The sequence below is a fragment of the Salvia splendens genome, chromosome 8, assembly GCF_004379255.2.
Source record: "Salvia splendens isolate huo1 chromosome 8, SspV2, whole genome shotgun sequence".
Lineage (NCBI taxonomy): Eukaryota > Viridiplantae > Streptophyta > Magnoliopsida > Lamiales > Lamiaceae > Salvia > Salvia splendens.
In genome coordinates, this window is record NC_056039.1 from 8,999,375 (window position 1) to 9,018,958 (window position 19,584).

Genomic DNA, 19,584 nt, shown 5'->3' on the forward strand with positions numbered 1-19,584 from the left:
TCCTTTGAAACAGTCAGCCCGCTCTGCTTTTATTTGTCGTATCATGTCAACTTTTTCTAATATAAAAATCTTTATTTTCCTAAGTTATTAGAGAATAGGGGTGAGCAAAAAAACCGGAAACCGAATATCCGAACCGAACCAAACCGAAATTTTGAAATTCGGTTCGGTTATTTCGGTTTTTTGGTTCGGTTCGGTTTTGAAAATAGAAAAATTTCGGTTTTTTCGGTTCGGTTCGGTTCGGGCGAAGAAAAAAACCGAAAAACCGAATAACCGAATTTTATATATATTCTATTAATTTAATATATTATATATAAATAAATATTCTATTAGTATATTTAAAATAAAATAAATTACACACACATATATATATTAATATTATATTTATTTTTTCGGGTTTTTTCGGTTTTGTTCGGGTTTTTTGGTTTTTTAAGTTCAGTTTTCGGTTTTTCAGTTTTTCGGGTTCGGTTCGGTTTGGATTTTGAACTAAATTAGGTTTTTCGGTTTTGGTTCGGTTTTGATAAAAAACCGAACCGAAACCCGAATGCACACCCCTATTAGAGAATCAGCATTGACACGGAGCTCCCCGCGGAATTTCGGACGGACATCTCATAATAAAAGAATTCGACGCCGGTGACTAGCTCGAGGCGGGAGAATCACTATCGTGGTGCTTCATTGTTCTTCGAAAGAAAGGTGTTTTTAGAGAGAGAGATACCCGTTAATACAAGTGGTGAGAATGAAATGAAGTTCAACGGGACGTATTTATAGAAATTTTAAAAAAAAAACATTTAATGCAATAAACGGGAATTCCGCGCGGACGTCTGTGGGAGTCAACGCAATGGCGGACGTCCGCACGGAATTCCCCTCGGAACGCCGCCTCGGAACTGCGAATTTCTCGACAGAATTCCGTATCCGTGCATGCCACGCACAATGGCGGACGTCTGCCACGGAATTCCCGCACGCCGATGAAAATTCCACGGTGACGTCCGCCACTGCTGATGCTCTTAATTGCTACATCTAACAATTAGGACTGGATTTCATTGTTTCTAGATAAATGAAAACATAATTTTCTTTTAAATTTCTTCTACACAAAATAATTATGTTATGCTATGACAAATTTGTTTATAGGAAATTATGCTTAAATGAATATATACTTAAATTGCAATTAAAATCCTGCTTTGGTAGTTGTTATATAGAGGCTATATCTTCATTAAATTATAAGCCAAACTGATACGTAATTAATTAGGTTGGGTAATGATATTAATAGCTATTTCATATTAATCGAATATCTACAACTATATAATAATTTCTCACCAACTACACCAACTCGAACCAATTGCAACAATAAAAATAGTTATCTCCCATCCACTTTCCATCCAAACTTTATCATTCAAAACAACTTATAATCTAAACAACAAAATTTTTTGTTTATTTTTATAAAGTCAAGGTATTGGCTTACTGCATCTTACTTTGTTTGCAGCTTCACGAGAAAGCTATATAAGACAACAATTATTTACCATAGATGATGGTGGTGAAAATAAGTAGTGTGATTGTCAAAGTGTGTAATAGTATTTCAAATTTGTATGGGCTCAGCTGTAATAAATAATGGTCGACACACGAATTAACTTTTAATCAAACTTTTTTCTTCTTTTTTTATTGTCTTCAAATAATATACTATTAACTTTTGCACCGAAAACAATGTCAATATGATTTATGTTAAATAGCTTGTGATTTAATTTACGCAATTATGTCGTTGGAAAAGAGGGATAGATGCGCTTAGTCACGTTCCATATTGATAATAATTTATAGTCTCACCTCTCAAATCACGTACGTAATTACATCACTTTTATGTGTAACAGAATTACCAAAGTTTTATTTATAACGTGTGGTTGGTGTATAATAGTAGTACTAATGAGTGATAAGGTAATTTTTTTACCTCGAAATTATACATTCGTATATATTGCAAGTGTGGTTTGTACCTACGTGTGTATATTACGGTTTAGTTCTGTGTTTTTGGTATTTTTCAAAACAAAAATAAGTGTGTAGTTCAAATATTGAGAAAACTTATTTTCAAATCAATTAGTACTCCAATCATAATGATACCGTTGGTGATAATGTTTTGCGTTTTAGGAACAACTTTAACAAAATAATTGTTAAATTTAGAGTATATTAATTCTTTGGTTTATTTTATTTGGTTCATTTTGAGAAAAGAATGTGTTACTTATGTAACTACTTATATTAATTTCTGTATTGTAGGCCTGTAGCCTAATTGGGCCACAAAGATTAGGGCTAGGGCCCATTTAGGTTTTAGATGGGCCCCCAAAGATTAGGCCAATACCGATTTAGGGAGTATTAATTAGTAATGGTGAATGTGCACAAACAATAGTTAGACTTAGAGGTGTGGTGTGTATCCGGAAATTGAAAGTATCTAATTTAAAATGATTAAAATTATTGTCATCTAATAATAATATTATTATTAATAATAATAATAATTTTAATAATATGTGAGTGGATTATCGTCAAGTGAAGAATTGTCGGGGGGCAGATATTGGGCCCTTGCACTTTTGTCTTCATTATTGGACCAGGCCGATATGACAAAGCACTTAAAAATACTCCATGTATAAAGAGAATTGTATCGGTAATTTTTACTGCCAAAATTTCAGAATTCAGTTTTTCCTTTTTTTATTTATTTCGTTTAGAAAATTATAATTTTATTTAAAATGAAATATTTTAGTAGTATTATATATTTATTGAAACAATGATTACGATAAGATTTTTTTATTTGATATACTATTATGCAAAATATAAATAAAGTTACAAATTTTAAAGACAAATAACCCATAATATTGGCTGGTCATGTTTCACCACACAGATACATATGTATGTAATATGTAGTCCATACCAACTTTAATTTAATCCGAATGGTTAGCCATAGAAAATGTCAAAGTTTATGTATTTAGATTCAAAAATTAAAGTTTAGAAAAAAATTAAAAAATATCAAATTTCTTTTTAGGAAAAATAACTAAAAAAATGATTTTATATTATTTGTCTCACCAAGGCAAATTTAAAATTAAGCAGTGTGAATTCTAAAGATTATAGGAGGAAAAGAGATGATGCCTTCGTTATCCATAATATGAAAGTATCGATGTAATTTCATAGTCATTCAATCTTGAATGCTACATGAAAAACATAAGCCATGTGAAAGAATGGGAAGACCTAAGAAGTATAAGATTCTTCTTCAATTGATCAATGTTTGACTTTGCCTAAGACTTGCTTTCATTAACCCAACCGATAACAATGAAAATATGAAATGATAGACTTCAACCGAACAAAAAATTGAAGTAAAACACAAATGGAAGATAATGAAAATGAGAAAGGGTTATTGAATAGGAAACCAACTTGGGACATACATTTTCTACTTCAAACGCCAAAATTCCGACTGCGACGCTGAGTGAACTAGCCTGGTCCAAGAATGAAGGTGCCTTATTTTATTGGCATGATTAGATTAATTTATATGAGTATAGTTGGTGGCATGGTTTGATTATTGTAGTGTCTGTTGTTTCATTTTCTATGTTTGTAATTATATATGCCTTTTAGCAATGATGCATCTCTGTTTCTTAATGTTGCACTCAGATACAAGGGATCCTTTTGCTTGATTTCTTAAATATATAACCTGAATTGTCACAAGAAATTCTTCCTTCGTTTATTAATATACTCGAGCAGAGTAGCAATGCTAATAGTATACAAGAGAAGAGACCAACTTTTTGGGCTCCGGCTATCGGAAAGCTATAATATGCCAACTTTGGAGGTTAAAATAATGAGTAAAGAATACTGGTAGAAGAAAGCAGCATAGAATGATAATCTGTAAACAATGCTAGTAGAAGAGAGCTGTGTAGAATAGTTGGTTCCAAGTATCTGGCAAGCCCGGCAGGCACCAATGGCTACAGTCGGCAGAATGGTCGGGGTTAGCTCGCTGCCCGGGGGTAAGGTCGCCGCTGTAGATGGAGGGGTGGGCATCCTTCCTCATGGCGGAGAGCATGGTAATGTCGAGCAAGAAGGGAGGCTTGTTCATTGAACTCAGCACTGCCTGCACTACCTTCATTTGATCAGGGTAAATTCCTGGGTACCCCGAAGTCCCCACCATTGGCATTGTCTCTCCGTAACAGCTCTTCGCTGTCGTTATAGCTCCTGCACTCCATTCACTTGGGCTGCACACCAATAACCATTTTCAGAGAGAGACAGACAGAGATTTGGGAAGCTAATAGTACAATTTTATAATCTCTCTTTCAAAACTACAACCTAATAGAAACAGTATTAGACAACCACTAGCAATCTTACAGTTAGGATGTCATAATTGATCCATGCTATATTGGTGGCATTGCTTTAGTTTTTCTTTTTATGGCGCAATCATAATGTGAAAAATGAGCATGGTGATTGCATTGTCATCATGGGAGATATTTGTGGAAATTTGTTTGCACATGATGGATAATATGCCAGATATCTGCCTAACTTTTGTCTGACTCTAGGTGGTTCATTATTGCCTTTGTAATCACTAATAGAGCAGAGCTTTTCAGACTTCAGTATTGATTAATGAGGCAGAATCTAGTAAACACATGTGATAAGTAAGTGTAATCTATTGCTTATGTATGAGCAATGATATAAATGCATAACTATTAGTACTATTAACTATTATTTCAGCTAGCGGAACAATCTTGATTCTGAATATAATAACCATGATTCATGACTATGGCTAGGCCATTCTTGCTGGGGCCCAAATCCGGCCATTATAGTGCAGTAACCTCTATCCTAGCTTTGTGAGGCTAAACATTAAAATTATAGTAATAAAGAATGATGTGGTCAAAGTGTGTATAGATGGTGTAATAAAGTGAGGGACTGTTTAGTTAATTCAATAGACATGCAGGAAGCAGGCATTAAATTGTGTGGGTTGGTTCCTTCACCGCACCGCACAAGTTGAGTCCCACCGACGGTAACAAAAACCAACGCATATCAAATATACTGTCACAATTCACACCTCCAAGATATGGAATTCAAAATTGTAATATTTAATTTGTAGTTAGAGCAAATCATATCATATGATTAAAAACAGCATAGTTAAACAAATAAATTTATTCATTTTTTGAGAAATTCAATTGGTAAGGTTCTTTCCCTGCCCCCAAAAAAACAAAAGAAAAGTATGACTGCCTCAAGCCTGCCAGCACCTAGTAATAGTGAAACATCATTATTTGAGGTAAACCGCCATTTTAGGTAGAGACACAAGAAAGTTAAGTGTACATCCATTTCTCTGCAAGTTGAACCTCTACCCCCACCCCACCATCTACTGCAATTTGAGCTTTTTCACTAAATCTCACTTGTCTACAAAAGCAAAAGGACACAAAGCAGTTCGAAACAAGCTGGCATTCAACATTAATTTCAGACACATTGACAGGGGCAGCCATTACTAGTGCTTCTCACTATAATAATTTAGTCAATTCAAATCCCAAAAGAAAAACACACACACAGCGAGAGAGAGAGAGAGAGAGAGAGAGAGTATACTTGTAGTGTGTGGGCGAAATGCCCTGGAAAAACACTCTGGTTCTACTAGTGTCAATGCTACTGTCGATCCATCTGGCCCACGTTCTCAGCCCTCTGTCCAACGCCACTGACCGGTCCATATCTTGGTACATAGACCCTCCCGCCTCCATATAATCCCACCTATAAACACCGCCCAATGCTAATAAATCAACCAAATTTAACATAACTAATTATTAGGGATTAAAAAAAGGGAAATGCAGTGTACCCTTGGAGAGATCCTTTGTGAGTCCACCAATGGCCGGTGTTGAACGAGAGAATATCAATACCCGCCCACGCATTCGCGTTGCCTCTAATCTCGTCCAGCCTCAGCACCCTCTTCCCCTGCACCGAATCGATGTCCACCAGATACGGCGCCCTGTAAAACGACACCGACACGCCATATTCCTGATTTCGCATCTCCATCATTAATCCGCACCACACCAAAACTCACTCACAAGCTGGAATTCAATTAGCCTTACCACGAATTTAAAAATGGAGAGAGGATCCCCTCGCGTGATCTGCGTGGGCGACGACGCCGGCAACCCCGACGAAATCATGCAAATCAGCGACTGCCACTGGTTCCTCCCCAACGAATCCCCCACAAACATCACGCTCTTCCCCCTCAACCTCGTCAGAAACTCCACAGCATTGAACCTTATAAAAAACCAACTAAAATGTCAATCAATTGCATCCTTAGATTAGGTATTCAGATGAATTAGACATACCTGGGGATTTGGCAATTGAGGGGCTGCCATCGATACTTGAGGTAGTCGGAGTCGGGGCGGCCGTACATTTGGCAGTTGAATTCGGGGTCGATGATGGGGCAGGAGTATTGGTAGAGTGGATAGGAGTCGTCGCGGACCCAGGAGCCGGCGAAGAGGTCGCAGGAGCTGCCGTTGGCTTGGAGCATTGGGCGGCGGTGGTGCTCATTGTGGTTGCGGTGGTTGCGAAGAACAAGCACCACTGATGAAACTATAATGAGATTCGAATGCAATTGCACCAATATAATGCATAATAAAGCGAAAAAGCGAGAGGAGGAGAGGGGAAGAAATGTGCTAGCCATGGAGGGAATACTAACTTGAGCTAAAGACTAAAGTCAGGAAAAGGAAGAGAGAGAGAGAGAGAGGGGAATGTGTATGTTAATATATATTGTGTGCGTGTGGGCGAACAATGGCATATGAATATTGTGCGCGGTGGTTTGTTTTGTTGGTGTTGTGTGCTCTCTCACCATCTCCAAGAGAAGAAAGAATATAGAAAAGGTATACTTAGAGCATCCACAGCGGTGCTTACTGGGATGGACGGCGTCAGTGCCATTGGCGCGGCACCACTGTCGTCGCTGTTGCACTTCCACCGCTGGCATGGCGCTGCTCGATGCATCGACCACGTCCGTGTCGCTGAGCAAGCTATGTGGCGCGTTTCTATTGGCCAACGGATTATCCGTTGGAAATTCATTTTTTTTAAATCGAAAATAATACAAAAAAAATATGGCCGTTTTATTATCGTTTTTCTGATTTTTTTTATTTTTTTATTCCCAAATCATCTATAAATACACACATTCATCATCCATTTTTCACATCAAATCATCTCTCATTCATATTTTTTCATACAACTCATCTACATCTTCCTATCTCACTCAAACCCTCTCAAATGGATTTCACCGATATCATGGCGGAAGCGGAGCGCGAAGAACAAAAATACTATGAACAATATCGTGCCGCCTATGAAGCCTATGTCGCCGCCACTACCCCCCGCCCCTCCTCCTCGATCAACTAGATCAATTCGTCGCTACATCCCTCGTGACCGGGAGGGAGCCAACGAAAGGCTCGTTGCCGACTATTTTTCCGACCAGTCGCGGTTTTCGGAAGATTACTTTAGGCGCTGTTTTCGCATGTCAAAACGTTTGTTTATGCGTATTGTCAACACATTGTCCGCTCATGTTGAATACTTTCAATCAAGTAGAGACGCAACCGGTCGGCAAAGTCTCTCGGCGTTGCAGAAGTGTACTTGTGTCATCCGACAACTTGCTACTGAGCAAACAGCTGACCTCTTAGACGAATATTTACATGTCGGGGAGTCAACTCGAATCCTATGCCTTAAAAATTTTTGCGACGGCGTTCGTTCTACTTTCGGTGAGGAATTCCTTCGGGCACCCACCACCGATGATTGTCAATGGTTGCTTCGTCTTCACGAAACAGTCAACGGTTTTCCCGGTATGCTTGGCAGCATTGACTGCATGCATTGGAAGTGGAAGAATTTCCCGACTGCTTGAAGGGGGCAACACTTAAGCGGCCACAAAGGTGGCGGCCCAACACTTATCCTTGAAGCGGTCGCCGACTATCGCCTATGGATTTGGCATGCATATTTCGGTATTGCCGGATCCAACAACGACTTGAACGTGCTCTATCCTTCACCACTCTTCAATGATATTTTGAATGGTGTAGCACCGGCGATCGACTTCACCGTCAACGGAAATGCATACCACATGGGTTACTATATCGCCTATGGTATCTACCCAAGGTGGTCGACTTTCGTGAAGACGTTCAACAATCCGCAAGACCCGAGACGGGTTCTTTTTGCGCAACGTCAAGAGTCTGCTCGGAAAGACGTCGAAAGAGCTTTTGGGGTGCTTCAAGGCCGATTCAACATTGTAAAGGCTCCGTCTCGACTATGGTACGTTAAGAATATCGCTGACATCATGTACACGTGTATTATCTTGCACAACATGATTATAGCTGACGAAGGACCGAGGGCGGCTAACTTTTACGACGAGGATGAAGTCGGAAGCTCAACCGCGAGGTCTCCCTCACGCCGAGGTGTGCATACGACGGTGGGCGAGAAAATCGAAACAAGAAACACAATGCGCGATACCCGAACCCACACTGAGCTACAAGAAGACCTAATCAACACATTTGGGCGAAATTCGGCCACGAGTAGTGGGTTTTTAAATTTTATGAATTTAATTATGTAATTTTTAATTTTTAGGATTTTAATTATGTAATTTTTAATTTTTTTTTAATTTATAATAGTATTCCGGGTATTTTTAATGCATTTTAATATTGTGGAAATGTTTTTATTTAAATTGAATAATAGAATGGTGGACCCTTGAGCATGTCCATGCCGAAGAGCATGGATGTGGATATTGTGCTCTTGCCTGAGAGTAGAGAGTAAAAAAGTAATAAAAGTGGGTTCGGGCCCACATCCGTACATTTTGGATAAGGCACGGATGGGGATGCTCTTACAGTTACCTTCTTAAAATGTGAAATATATTCTTTTAAAAAGCAACCTACTGCAGAAGGAAAAAATATATAGGAATGTAAATTATTTTTAAAAAATAAAATAATAGTACAAAATGCATTAAAAATATAAATTATAATATCTTTTCAAATATCTTTCTAAAGATTTTTCATGAAAAAAGGCAAATATGGTACTTATAAGATTTTACTTCTCTATTAATAGAGAGGTAAAGATACATTTTCAAAATGAAAAAAATGTATAATACCTTCTTAAATACATCACCCATTGAAGAATGATTTTTTATAAAAAAAACAAGTATATATGGTATTATCTCTCCATTTACATCTCCCCTTGAGATGGTCTTAAAATATTCTCTTTTTCTTTTTATCGAGACTTTTGTTTGTAGTGTTGTGTGCATGTGAAGGTGGCTGCCATTGGTTCACGTGTCTCTCAATCTAATCCCATTTCCCGCTTTTTGTGTATAGGGTTTTGGATCCCATTTTAAAGGGTTTCTTTATTTCACCGTCGGAATTCGATTCTTCAAATTGTCCAAAATTTTAAAATCTGAATTATGAAATTCAATTCGATCCAAAAGATTTGAATCATAAAAAAACTTAAAATTCGATACAAAAAATCTAAAAATTGAAAATCCAATACTAAAATCTGAAAATTTAATATCAAACATAGAATTGTTCAATATAGGTTTATATTCGATAATTTTATAATTATATTTTTATTATATACCTATATAACATAAATATATTTCGGATTTCAAGATTCTGATCAGTTCGGATTTTAAAAAATCTAATAAAATCCAGAACTACCGAAATTTTTAAAAAATCCAAACCAAAAATTCAAAATATTCAATCTGTATTTTAAATTTGATTTTATTTGATTCGGATCGATTTTTGGATTACGGAATATTTGCCTATATCTGTCACATTCCCACGCTTTCTGCGTAAAGGGGTTAAGAGTTTTGGACCCAGTTTCGCAAGGTTTCTTAGAGCATCTGTAACGCAAGGGGTCGGGCTGCATCTCGCGAGTCCCGGCCCGTCCCGAGCGTTGCACGGAGGAGAGTCACGGCCCAGGGCCGTCCCGGGGCCGCGTTCCCGGCCGGTCGCGCGTCCCGCGTCGCGGCCTGGGACGGCGTTGCACGGTGACTGGCCGCAACTGTAGAGTTCCGGCCCAGCGTTACATGCTTCTCGGGCCGGGCCGCAACCAATTTTTTTTTTTTAAATTCGAAATTTTTTTCTATAAATACTACTCCATTTTCATACACATTCAACTTCATATTCAACTTCAAATCTCTTCCTAGAATTCGAAAAAATGCCTCCACGTCAAAAAATATTCGAAGATCAAAGTCTCGGTCGTTAGCAGAGGCGCTACCGGCAATCCAAGAAGAAATCAACAACGAAGTTGAACGCTACCAAGCTGTTATTCAAGCTTGGAACGAACAACAAACCCGGGTACCACGTACCCGGATGTATATTCACCGAGACCGTGAACAAGCTGCCTTGCGGCTTTTCACGGATTATTTCTCTAGAGATCCGCGATGGAGTGATCAGATGTTCCGTCGCCGGTTCCGGATGCGGAGCGTTGTTCCTACGCATTGTCAACGCAGTTGTAGCTCGTGACCCGTATTTCTGCCAAACTACCGATGCTGTGGGCCGGGAAAGTATATCGACGTTGCAGAAATGCACGTCTGCCATTCGTCAACTCGCTTACAGAACTACATCAGATATGTTCGATGAGTATCTCCATGTAAGCGAGCCTACTGGCCGGGAGTCCCTCGCTAGATTCTGTCGGGCAGTCGTCGAAGCATTCAAGGATACGTACTTGCGAAAGCCAACGACCGACGATGTTAGGAAGTTGGTCGACATGCACGAGCGGGCCCACGGCTTCCCGGGTATGATTGGAAGCATCGACTGTATGCACTGGCAGTGGAAGAATTGTCCAACGGCTTGGAGAGGACAATACACTAGCGGGCACAAGGGCACACATCCCACGATTGTGTTGGAGGCCGTTGCCGATTGCAGATTGTGGATCTGGCATGCCTACTTTGGTGTCGCGGGGTCCAACAACGACCTCAATGTGTTGAACGAGTCTCCATTATTTAACGACTTGTGTGCTGGGCGAGCACCGAACGTAGAGTTCACGGCCAACCACCGTCGGTATAGTATGGGGTACTATCTGGCAGACGGGATCTACCCTCGATGGCCCGTGTTCGTGAAGACTATAACAGCTCCGACAACCGATCGGAGGGCAATGTTTGCCCAAAGGCAAGAGGCGGCTCGGAAAGATGTCGAGCGTGCATTCGGAGTCCTCCAAGCGCGGTGGGCTATCGTGAAGGGAGCGGCCCGTGGTTGGCAGCGGTCAAACATCGCCGACACAATGTATGCATGTATCATAATGCATAACATGATCGTTGAGGACGAGCAAGATAACGTCACTTTGTGGAGCGACGATCCGCTCGCCAGCACCGGGAGCAACTACGTTGTCACCGAGCCGCCCGTGCAGGGCCTTCCTCACGACATCCGCAATGTCATGGCCCGTTCAGCTGCGATGCGGCAAGAGGAACAACACACTCGCCTTCAAGCCGATCTAATCGAAGAAATTTGGACTCGCACCAATGTTTTCCAGAATTGACGTTATGTTTTTATGTATTTTATTTTCAGTTTTAAAATTTCTATGTTGTAATTTTGCAGTATTCGATGAAATTAAATTTTCCGTGTTATAAATTTCCAGCTTTTTTATTTTACGAGTTAAATAGGTTGGAGTTGTGAATAGTGTCATTTATTAGTTGCGGCCCGGGCCGCAACCTGCAGGGTTACAGCAGTTGGGGCCTGGGCGCAACTGTAGAGGAATGATGACGTGGAGGGGACTTGGGGCCGGAAATGGGGACAGGGTTATTGATGCCCTATTGCACTGGCGGAATTCAATTGTTGGTAAAAATATATAATATATTGTAAGAAAAAAATTATGAAGTGTGTTTAAATTTTAATTCATCACTTAATTATGGAAATCAATAATTAAATCATAAAAACTAAATTTGTTTTCTCTATTATTCTATGATGATATTTATGGATGAAATTGTATTTATTTGATATGGCAATAAAAAATCATATATGGATGTCACCGCTGATGAGTTATACAATGTTTATCTATTGCTACATAAAGTTATCGCCTGATTGAAAAATATGAACAATATATTGCAAGTAAGTGTCCGAAACTTTTCACCATAAAATAATTGAGAATAAAATAATCCAAATTTTATAAATTTCTGAATGATTTTTAAAGTCAATGGACATGAAATTTTGATCAAATTTCATTACTTTTTTAGAAATTTATCTTAGAAAATAAACATGTCAACATTATTTATTTAAGAGGGACAACCTTGTGAACTCGCGCTCATAGGACAAGTTAATTTGACCCAGAGCAAGAGGAGGTGACTACGGTGCGGGAGGGGAGGATGTCACATGGGGAGTTGAAAATCTTTTATATCTTGTCACACATTGATTTAGTAATGATACTGTTTCATCTATTTAAATATGGAGAATCCATTTCCCTCATGAAACCTCTTAAGGGAATGAATGGACAATTTCTAACAATGGGTATAATTATCAGTGAATAATGGAATTATTGATCTTCGTTTATGTTGAATTTCATAAAATTGTGACTATATCAGTATTAATTTGTTCATTAGTTACCGTGAAGTGTTAATAATGTAAAGCAATATTCAGTTCAAATGACATAATTATTGTTGGGATAATGAATAAATTATTTGGAAACAATTTGATATAGTATTAGTTATATTAGTATAAATTTGCCTGCAACAATAATACTAGTAGTATAATTTAATTTTTATTTTGATTATTGAAAAGTAAATGAACTTGGTTATTAAAGGGAGGGAAGCTGCCATTCACGAATTCGTGGATATAGTTTGTGTTGAAATGTAAGTGGGCGACCGTGCATTAGCATAGCCCATCATATTGCAACTCCTATGGTTTTTCTTTGATTAAGTAGTATGGATTATAATACTACTTGGCTTGATAAACACTTTCTTTTTACATAAAATTTTATACGGTACTCTTATTTTGTGTATTAAATCACGAGCCAAAAAAGCCTTATTAGGAAATCTAGAGATGAACTACATATTTAGTAGGGCTACATTTTTAGGAAGTGATTGGTATAAGAATTAGGTTATTGATTTCTTATAGGGAAAAAATCAAGAATAGGTGCAGAAAAGTTTAGTTTACCCTTGATTAGACCATAAGAATGAAAACATTTTTTCCTGAAATTGAGTTTTAAAATGCTTATCATAGAATTTTCTCTAAATATTTCGTTAAATGGCACAATAATAAAGTAAAATAACACAAAGTCACATGTAACCCACATTATAAGTGGGTAGGAAGTACCGAAATAGGAATAGTCTCATCTGTGCACCAACAACTACTACAATCCGATCGTTAAATCTCAATAATGTGGTAATACGCTGGTTAAAATAGATTAGGTTTTAAAATATGAAAAGAAGCAGGGCAAAAAATCACATTATTACTACTATTATTCATTGGATAATTACATGCAACAGCATGACTTTAATTTGGTGCACACCAATAATAGCAACTATGACATCTCATGATATAAGAGCATCCCCAACACTTGGGGCCAGGCCGCAATGAGCGAGTCCTGGCCCGGGCCTTGCGTTAAACGTCGACGAGTTGCAGCCTGGGACCATCCCGAGGACGCAGTTGCCTCCCGGGGCCGCGCCCGCGGTCCGGCCCGGCTCAGGGTTAACGACGCCCGTGCCGCAATGAGCGAGTCCAGGGCCGGCGTTAGATGTCTTCTGGCCGGGCCACAAGTCTCCTCAATTTTATTTTTTTTTTAATTTTGTTTGCCTATTTATACACTTGTTGTGCTCCATTCTACCACTCTTCTACACAAGCTCAATTTCATTCCTCTTGTATTCCAATATTTCCGGCTTCTATGGATTGGTTTAACAGCCACCACCGACAGATGGACGAGCACGTGCCGCCGACGCCCGACCCAAATGCAACGCCTAGTCCGGGGTTGCCTACCAATATGGAAATAATATCGCCAGTTAGCACTGATGAGTACGGCATCAGTGATATGGATCCCCCTGAAGGGAGGGGCCAAAGAAGTATAGTCCGCATGAGACAATGTGGCTGGCCAAGAACTTCGTCGACGTCTTCGAGGACGCTATCATCGGCAACCAACAGAGCTGCAAAGTGTTCTGGCAGCGGATTGCAGAGAAGTATAACGTTGGTCGACCTAGAGGGTCGTTCGAGCGTAGCTACGTGAAGCTATGCAAGCATTGGGGTCGGGTCCAGAAGGAGATGAACAAGTGGAATGGCAAGTGGACTAGAGTAGTTTTTTAAAATTTTTAGGATTTGTAATTTTCTTTTTTTCGACCGAACAATGAATTTTCCTGGTTTCAATTGTTCAACGTATTCTATTTTACGAGTAAAATAGGTTGGAGTTGTTAATAGTGCAATTTAATAGTTATGGCCCGGATTGGGGCCTGCAGGATTAGAGGAGTTGTGGTTTGAAACTCAAATTTAGGGGAATGATGACGTGGAGGGGACTTGGGACCTGTATGGAGTTCGGGGATGAAGTACAAACTTTGCAAAGATACTTGGACCATCCCATTTATTCACTCCATTTGTCCGTGAAAAAATAGGTCTAATGGAAAAGTGGTTGGCCACTTATGCAAGGAGATAGATAAATATATATTTATAATGGAAAAGAAACTATTTTTTTAGAGATAAAGAGAGTTTTATTTATGTGAACCAACTGAATATAATGATAGACTGAAGTTCTAATCAAAGTATAAATGTACGTCCTTAAAATGGGTGCGCGAAATATAACTGATTGAGTGAAGTATCCAAGAGAATGATCTTGCTCACTGGCTAATTGCATTAACAATTGCATGGACTATAGTAATTTAATACTATTTAAAATGAAAATTAAATAAATATTAAGAAAAGTTAGGCACCGTGAAGTTTGATTCACCCAGAAAATAAGGCTCTTTAACACCATGATGAGAAGAAAGGAATGGCATGTATACTTTACTTTGTATGAATAAACAGCCTACATCTTCCAAAGTTGAATGTTCTTTACTTCTATTTGCTTGCATAATGCCAACAAACTACTATGTATATTCCTTGCCTCATTTTAAATTAAACCCGGACCAGATCATATTTGAGCGATTTGATTTGATTTATAGATTGAAAAATATGATTTGTTTACGTTTTTCAAACTATAGTATGGTTTATGATATAGGTCTGGTTTTTACAAATATCAACCAAATCAAACCATAAATGTCAATACTCCATCAGTCTCACAAGAGTATGCACTTTCTAATTTTAGAAACTCTTTTATCTCTATTGAGGTAAGACGTCTTCTCCACTAATTATACTTTAATTATTATTATTTTTTATTTCTATCTTATTTTACCAATTGTTCATTAAAATTCATGCTCAACCGAAAGTACATATTGTTGTGGGACGGATGGAGTATGATTCACTTAATTATATTATTACTAATTTAAGTATATACTACTAAATTGGATAAATACTCCATTAACTTATTGATTTTAGATTGGGTGTGTTGCTCGCTCGCCAATCTTTACACTACTTACATCAAGTTTTCATATTATTTTTCCTATAGCTTTGTTTATTATAACCAATAATTCTTTCCTTTTATATTCTTTTTGGAATAACACTACAGGCCCGAACAGTTGCACATTTTCATTGGCGAATTTAAGTGAGAACAAAGGGGTACGAGTGTACCCCAAAACAAAGTGCTAGAAGTGGTGCAGTGGTAAGCATATTACCTTGCCATCCGATAGACTAGGGTTTGATTCTTGTGGACGACAATTTCGTTTCTTGTCCTTGTATATGTTGTTTTTCAGATGAATTAAATTTTCTTGTTAAGTATTTTAATGTTTTGAATGCATTTAATTTTATTTATCCTTTTGTTATTGTACATTAAAAACTTTTAATTAATTTATTTAATTTTCTCTTATAAACGCTGTTTGATTCTCTTATCATGCATTTATTTAATCTTTACTATTTTGAAAAATGACTAAGTTTTGCTTAGATAATTGAAAATATGATTTCTTCTTAAATATAATGTGTTTCTAAACTTCAAATAAATCATTCACATAAGAGTAGGGATGTCAGTGTAGCCCGCAACCCGTGGGCTGGCCCGAATAGCCTGCCAAATTTATAGGGTTAGGGCCGGAAATTTCTAGCCTGATAAAATCAAAACCCGATTAGCCCGCACCCGATTAACCCGCAACCCGTTAGGGCCAGACCCGAAAACCCGATGGGCTGGCCCGAAAACCCGATAAAATTTCTATTATTCAATATTTTTACTTATAATTCGACACTTCATTAATTAATTTTATAATATATATAACTAAAAAAATAACTTTCAATTTTATATTAAATATAAAAATTATATATTGAAATTTTTATTAATATAAAAATTGATAAATAAATTTAAAACTTCAAATTCACTAAAAAAATATTTAAATTTCTAAAACATACATTAAAATTTCACAAAATATCTCAAATATTAGTATTTGATCATGTTTATGATTGTGTTTAATCATATATCTCAAATATCTCATAATTAAATACTTTACATTTAATAAATATAACTATTTTTCATCATTATTTATTGGATTGATCGCATGTTAATTTTATCGGTAGCAACCCGATTAACCCGTTGGGCTAGCCCGAAACCCGAGCTTTTAGGGTTAGGGTTGAACTTTTATAACCCGAAAGAAATCACAACCCGACTAGCCCGCACCCGATTGGCCCGCAACCCGAGCGGGTTGGCCCGAAACCCGATGGGCCGGCCCGATTGACAACCCTACATAAGAGCATCAGCAATGGCGGACATCCACGCGAAATTCTCACCGGCGTGGGGGAATTCCGTGGCGGACTTCCGCCATTGTGCGTCCCTTCCACTGATACGGAATTCCGTGAAGGAATTCGCAGTTTCGCGGCGTTCTGCGGAATTCCGCGGGGAATTCCGTGTGGACGTCCGCCATTGTGTTGACGCCCGTGGAATTCCGCGCGGAATTCCCGGTTAATGCATTAAATGTTTTATTTTTCGGTTCCTATATATACATCCCGTTGAAATATATTTTTTAATTTGGTGAAATGTACTTTTCTTTTTTTAAACGGAATATTTTTCCCTATTTGTGTCGACTATTTAATTCCGTAAATTTCTTACTTCCGAAAATTGTTTAATTTGTGAATTTGTGAATTTTTATTGTGGGAATTCCTTCGGGAATTCCGCGGGGAATTTCGCCACTGTAGAGTGAGAATTTCGTATGACGTGGCAGTGCAGTGGGAGGTACGTATGACGTGGCAGGAGGTGTTTACGGGGAATTCCGCCGGGAATTCCGCACCACTGCTGATGCTGTAATCCTATAAACATTCTCATTTTTATATATACTGAAGTTTATTATCAAAAAAAGGATATCAAATGATTAAAGCATAGATCGAATTTTGAAACTCTAAATCATTATAGCTATTTATCTCACCCCACATCAGAAATCCTTGATCCGCCACTGCGCATATTATGTCATCTTTTTATACAAAATGTAATTTTTGAATACGTACTTGAATTCTATGTAATCACTGTACGTTATATATAAACATTTGTGTGTAAGTACAAACAAAAAATTGAAAAGAAAAAAATGTTAATTACACAAAACCACGTATTAATTCAATATGATTTTGTTTGTTTCTGATGTTCATAGAGTTTGGTTTAGTTTCAAAAAATTATCAAACGTATTTAAGGGTCTACTTCAGCGTTGCTGTCAAACCGATCAAACCAGATAAACACCCCTAGTTTTAGATGTCATAGTTTTAATTTTGTAGCTATAATTCTATGGTAAACCATTCTTAATTTTAATTAAATATTATGTAGGTTTAATAAATTGCGTATGTTGGGTTGTTATCATGTCGACACGATAACAACAAACACAACATGATATAAGGAGATTATTGATACGGACATGAATATTCTCAATGACACAATACAATACAATACAATACAATACAATACAAGAGCAACACAATTTAACTCGTGTTGACACAACACTATACGATTAAAACTCAATTTAACACTTCACAATAATTATTCAAAGTCTAAATTCTCAGAGTTAAAATATTAATGCTCAAATAAACCCCCAACTAATAAACTACTAATAATATTTAAATGACTAATTAATAAAAAAATACTAAATATAACAAGTTACATGAAATTATCGTTCATACACCTTTATCGTGGATGGGGATGAAGATAGGAATAGGGACGGATTAGGCTCGCCATTAATTCATTAATTTCATACAGGATGAGGATAAGAACAGAAATAAATAGGATTAGGCTAGTCATTAATTCATTAATTTCTTACATATCTGTTCCCAAAATTTTTAATTCTTAAGTAAATGTAGATGGAACTTTTTTGAAAAATTGATATACCAACGTAGATCCAACTTCTCTAGATTGTGGATATTACAAGGGGTCCCCCAACTGTTTGGAATTTAAATAGTAAGGTATTATTTGAAATCATATTCCAATTGGAGTGAACTAATCTGTATACCAGTATATCATATCCATTATTGCCAAATATATATATATATATATGGATGTATTCATTTCCTTTTCCTATATTTCCTCATTTTTCCTTCTTAATATCAGCCATTATATTAGAGAAATGGACGGTCAAGATCAACATTGGGTAATTAATCCCGTGTTGCATTATTTGTCCTATTTTGTGCATTATGAGGGTACAATAGTAATCTAATAATGGCTGGAAACCGCTACGAATAATGCACCACATGGTCACGAGTAATGCATATAATTGCCTATATAATGCACAATATGTGAACTGCAATGCATACGAACAAGATGTGCTGTGTTATGATGTTTGACACACGTTTCTTGTTTCCCCTAAGGGTTTAATAAGCTTAGGGGCTAGGATATAGTACGTAGACATGTATGTAATCTTCACATGGTAACGAGTAATGGATATAATTGACTATATAATGCACAATTTGTGAACTGCAATGCATACGAACAAGATGTGCTGTGTTATGATGTTTGACACACGTTTCTTGTTTCCCCTAAGGGTTTAATAAGCTTAGGGGCTAGGGTATAGTACGTACGCATTGACAACAAATTATAAAACGATTCGAATAATTCACCAAATTGTCATGAGTAATGGATGTTATTAACTGTATAATGCACAATATGTGAACTGCAATGCATACGAATAAGATGTACCATGTTATGATGTTTGGACACACGTTTCTTGTTTCCCCTAAGGGTTTAATAAGCTTAGGGGCTAGGGTATAGTACATAGACACGTATGTAATTTTCACATGGTAACGAGTAATGGATATAATTGACTATATAATGCACAATTTGTGAACTGCAATGCATACGAACAAGATGTGCTGTGTTATGATGTTTGACACACGTTTCTTGTTTCCCCTAAGGGTTTAATAAGCTTAGGGGCTAGGGTATAGTACGTAGACATTACTAAATGCACGTATGTAATCTTCAATCCGTTGATTAACCCATATACACAATACCTCTAATAATGCATAATATACTGAGATAATGACAATTAACAGCTACATAATGCACTACCTAAACCAAATAATGCACATACGTATATTCCAATAACAACAATTTGTTAGTAATGTCTACGTACTATACCCTAGCCCCTAAGGTTAT

The 19,584-nt window shown here is 37.4% G+C and overlaps 1 protein-coding gene across 1 annotated transcript; it reads right to left on the reverse strand.

The window, feature by feature from the left end:
- Nucleotides 1-3,675: 3,675 nt before the first annotated feature.
- Nucleotides 3,676-6,781, reverse strand: LOC121743918 (protein PMR5-like). Its single transcript, XM_042137319.1, has 5 exons — nt 6,294-6,781; nt 6,048-6,222; nt 5,795-5,973; nt 5,551-5,709; nt 3,676-4,205 (listed from the first exon to the last, which is right to left on the reverse strand). The coding sequence occupies exons 1-5, from the start codon at nt 6,629-6,631 to the stop codon at nt 3,872-3,874; spliced, it is 1,185 nt and encodes a 394-aa protein (XP_041993253.1). The 5' UTR covers nt 6,632-6,781; the 3' UTR covers nt 3,676-3,871.
- Between the last annotated feature and the right edge of the window lie 12,803 nt (nt 6,782-19,584).

Excerpts from the sequence above, each read along its gene's own strand:
- LOC121743918 (XM_042137319.1), bottom strand. The coding sequence starts at position 6,631 with ATGGCTAGCACATTTCTTCCCCTCTCCTCCTCTCGCTTTTTCGCTTTA. Across the intron at positions 5,974-6,047 it reads TCTCCATTTTTAAATTCGTG|GAATATGGCGTGTCGGTGTC; the intron begins GTAAGGCTAATT and ends ATGCGAAATCAG. Across the intron at positions 5,710-5,794 it reads CACAAAGGATCTCTCCAAGG|GTGGGATTATATGGAGGCGG; the intron begins GTACACTGCATT and ends CGGTGTTTATAG.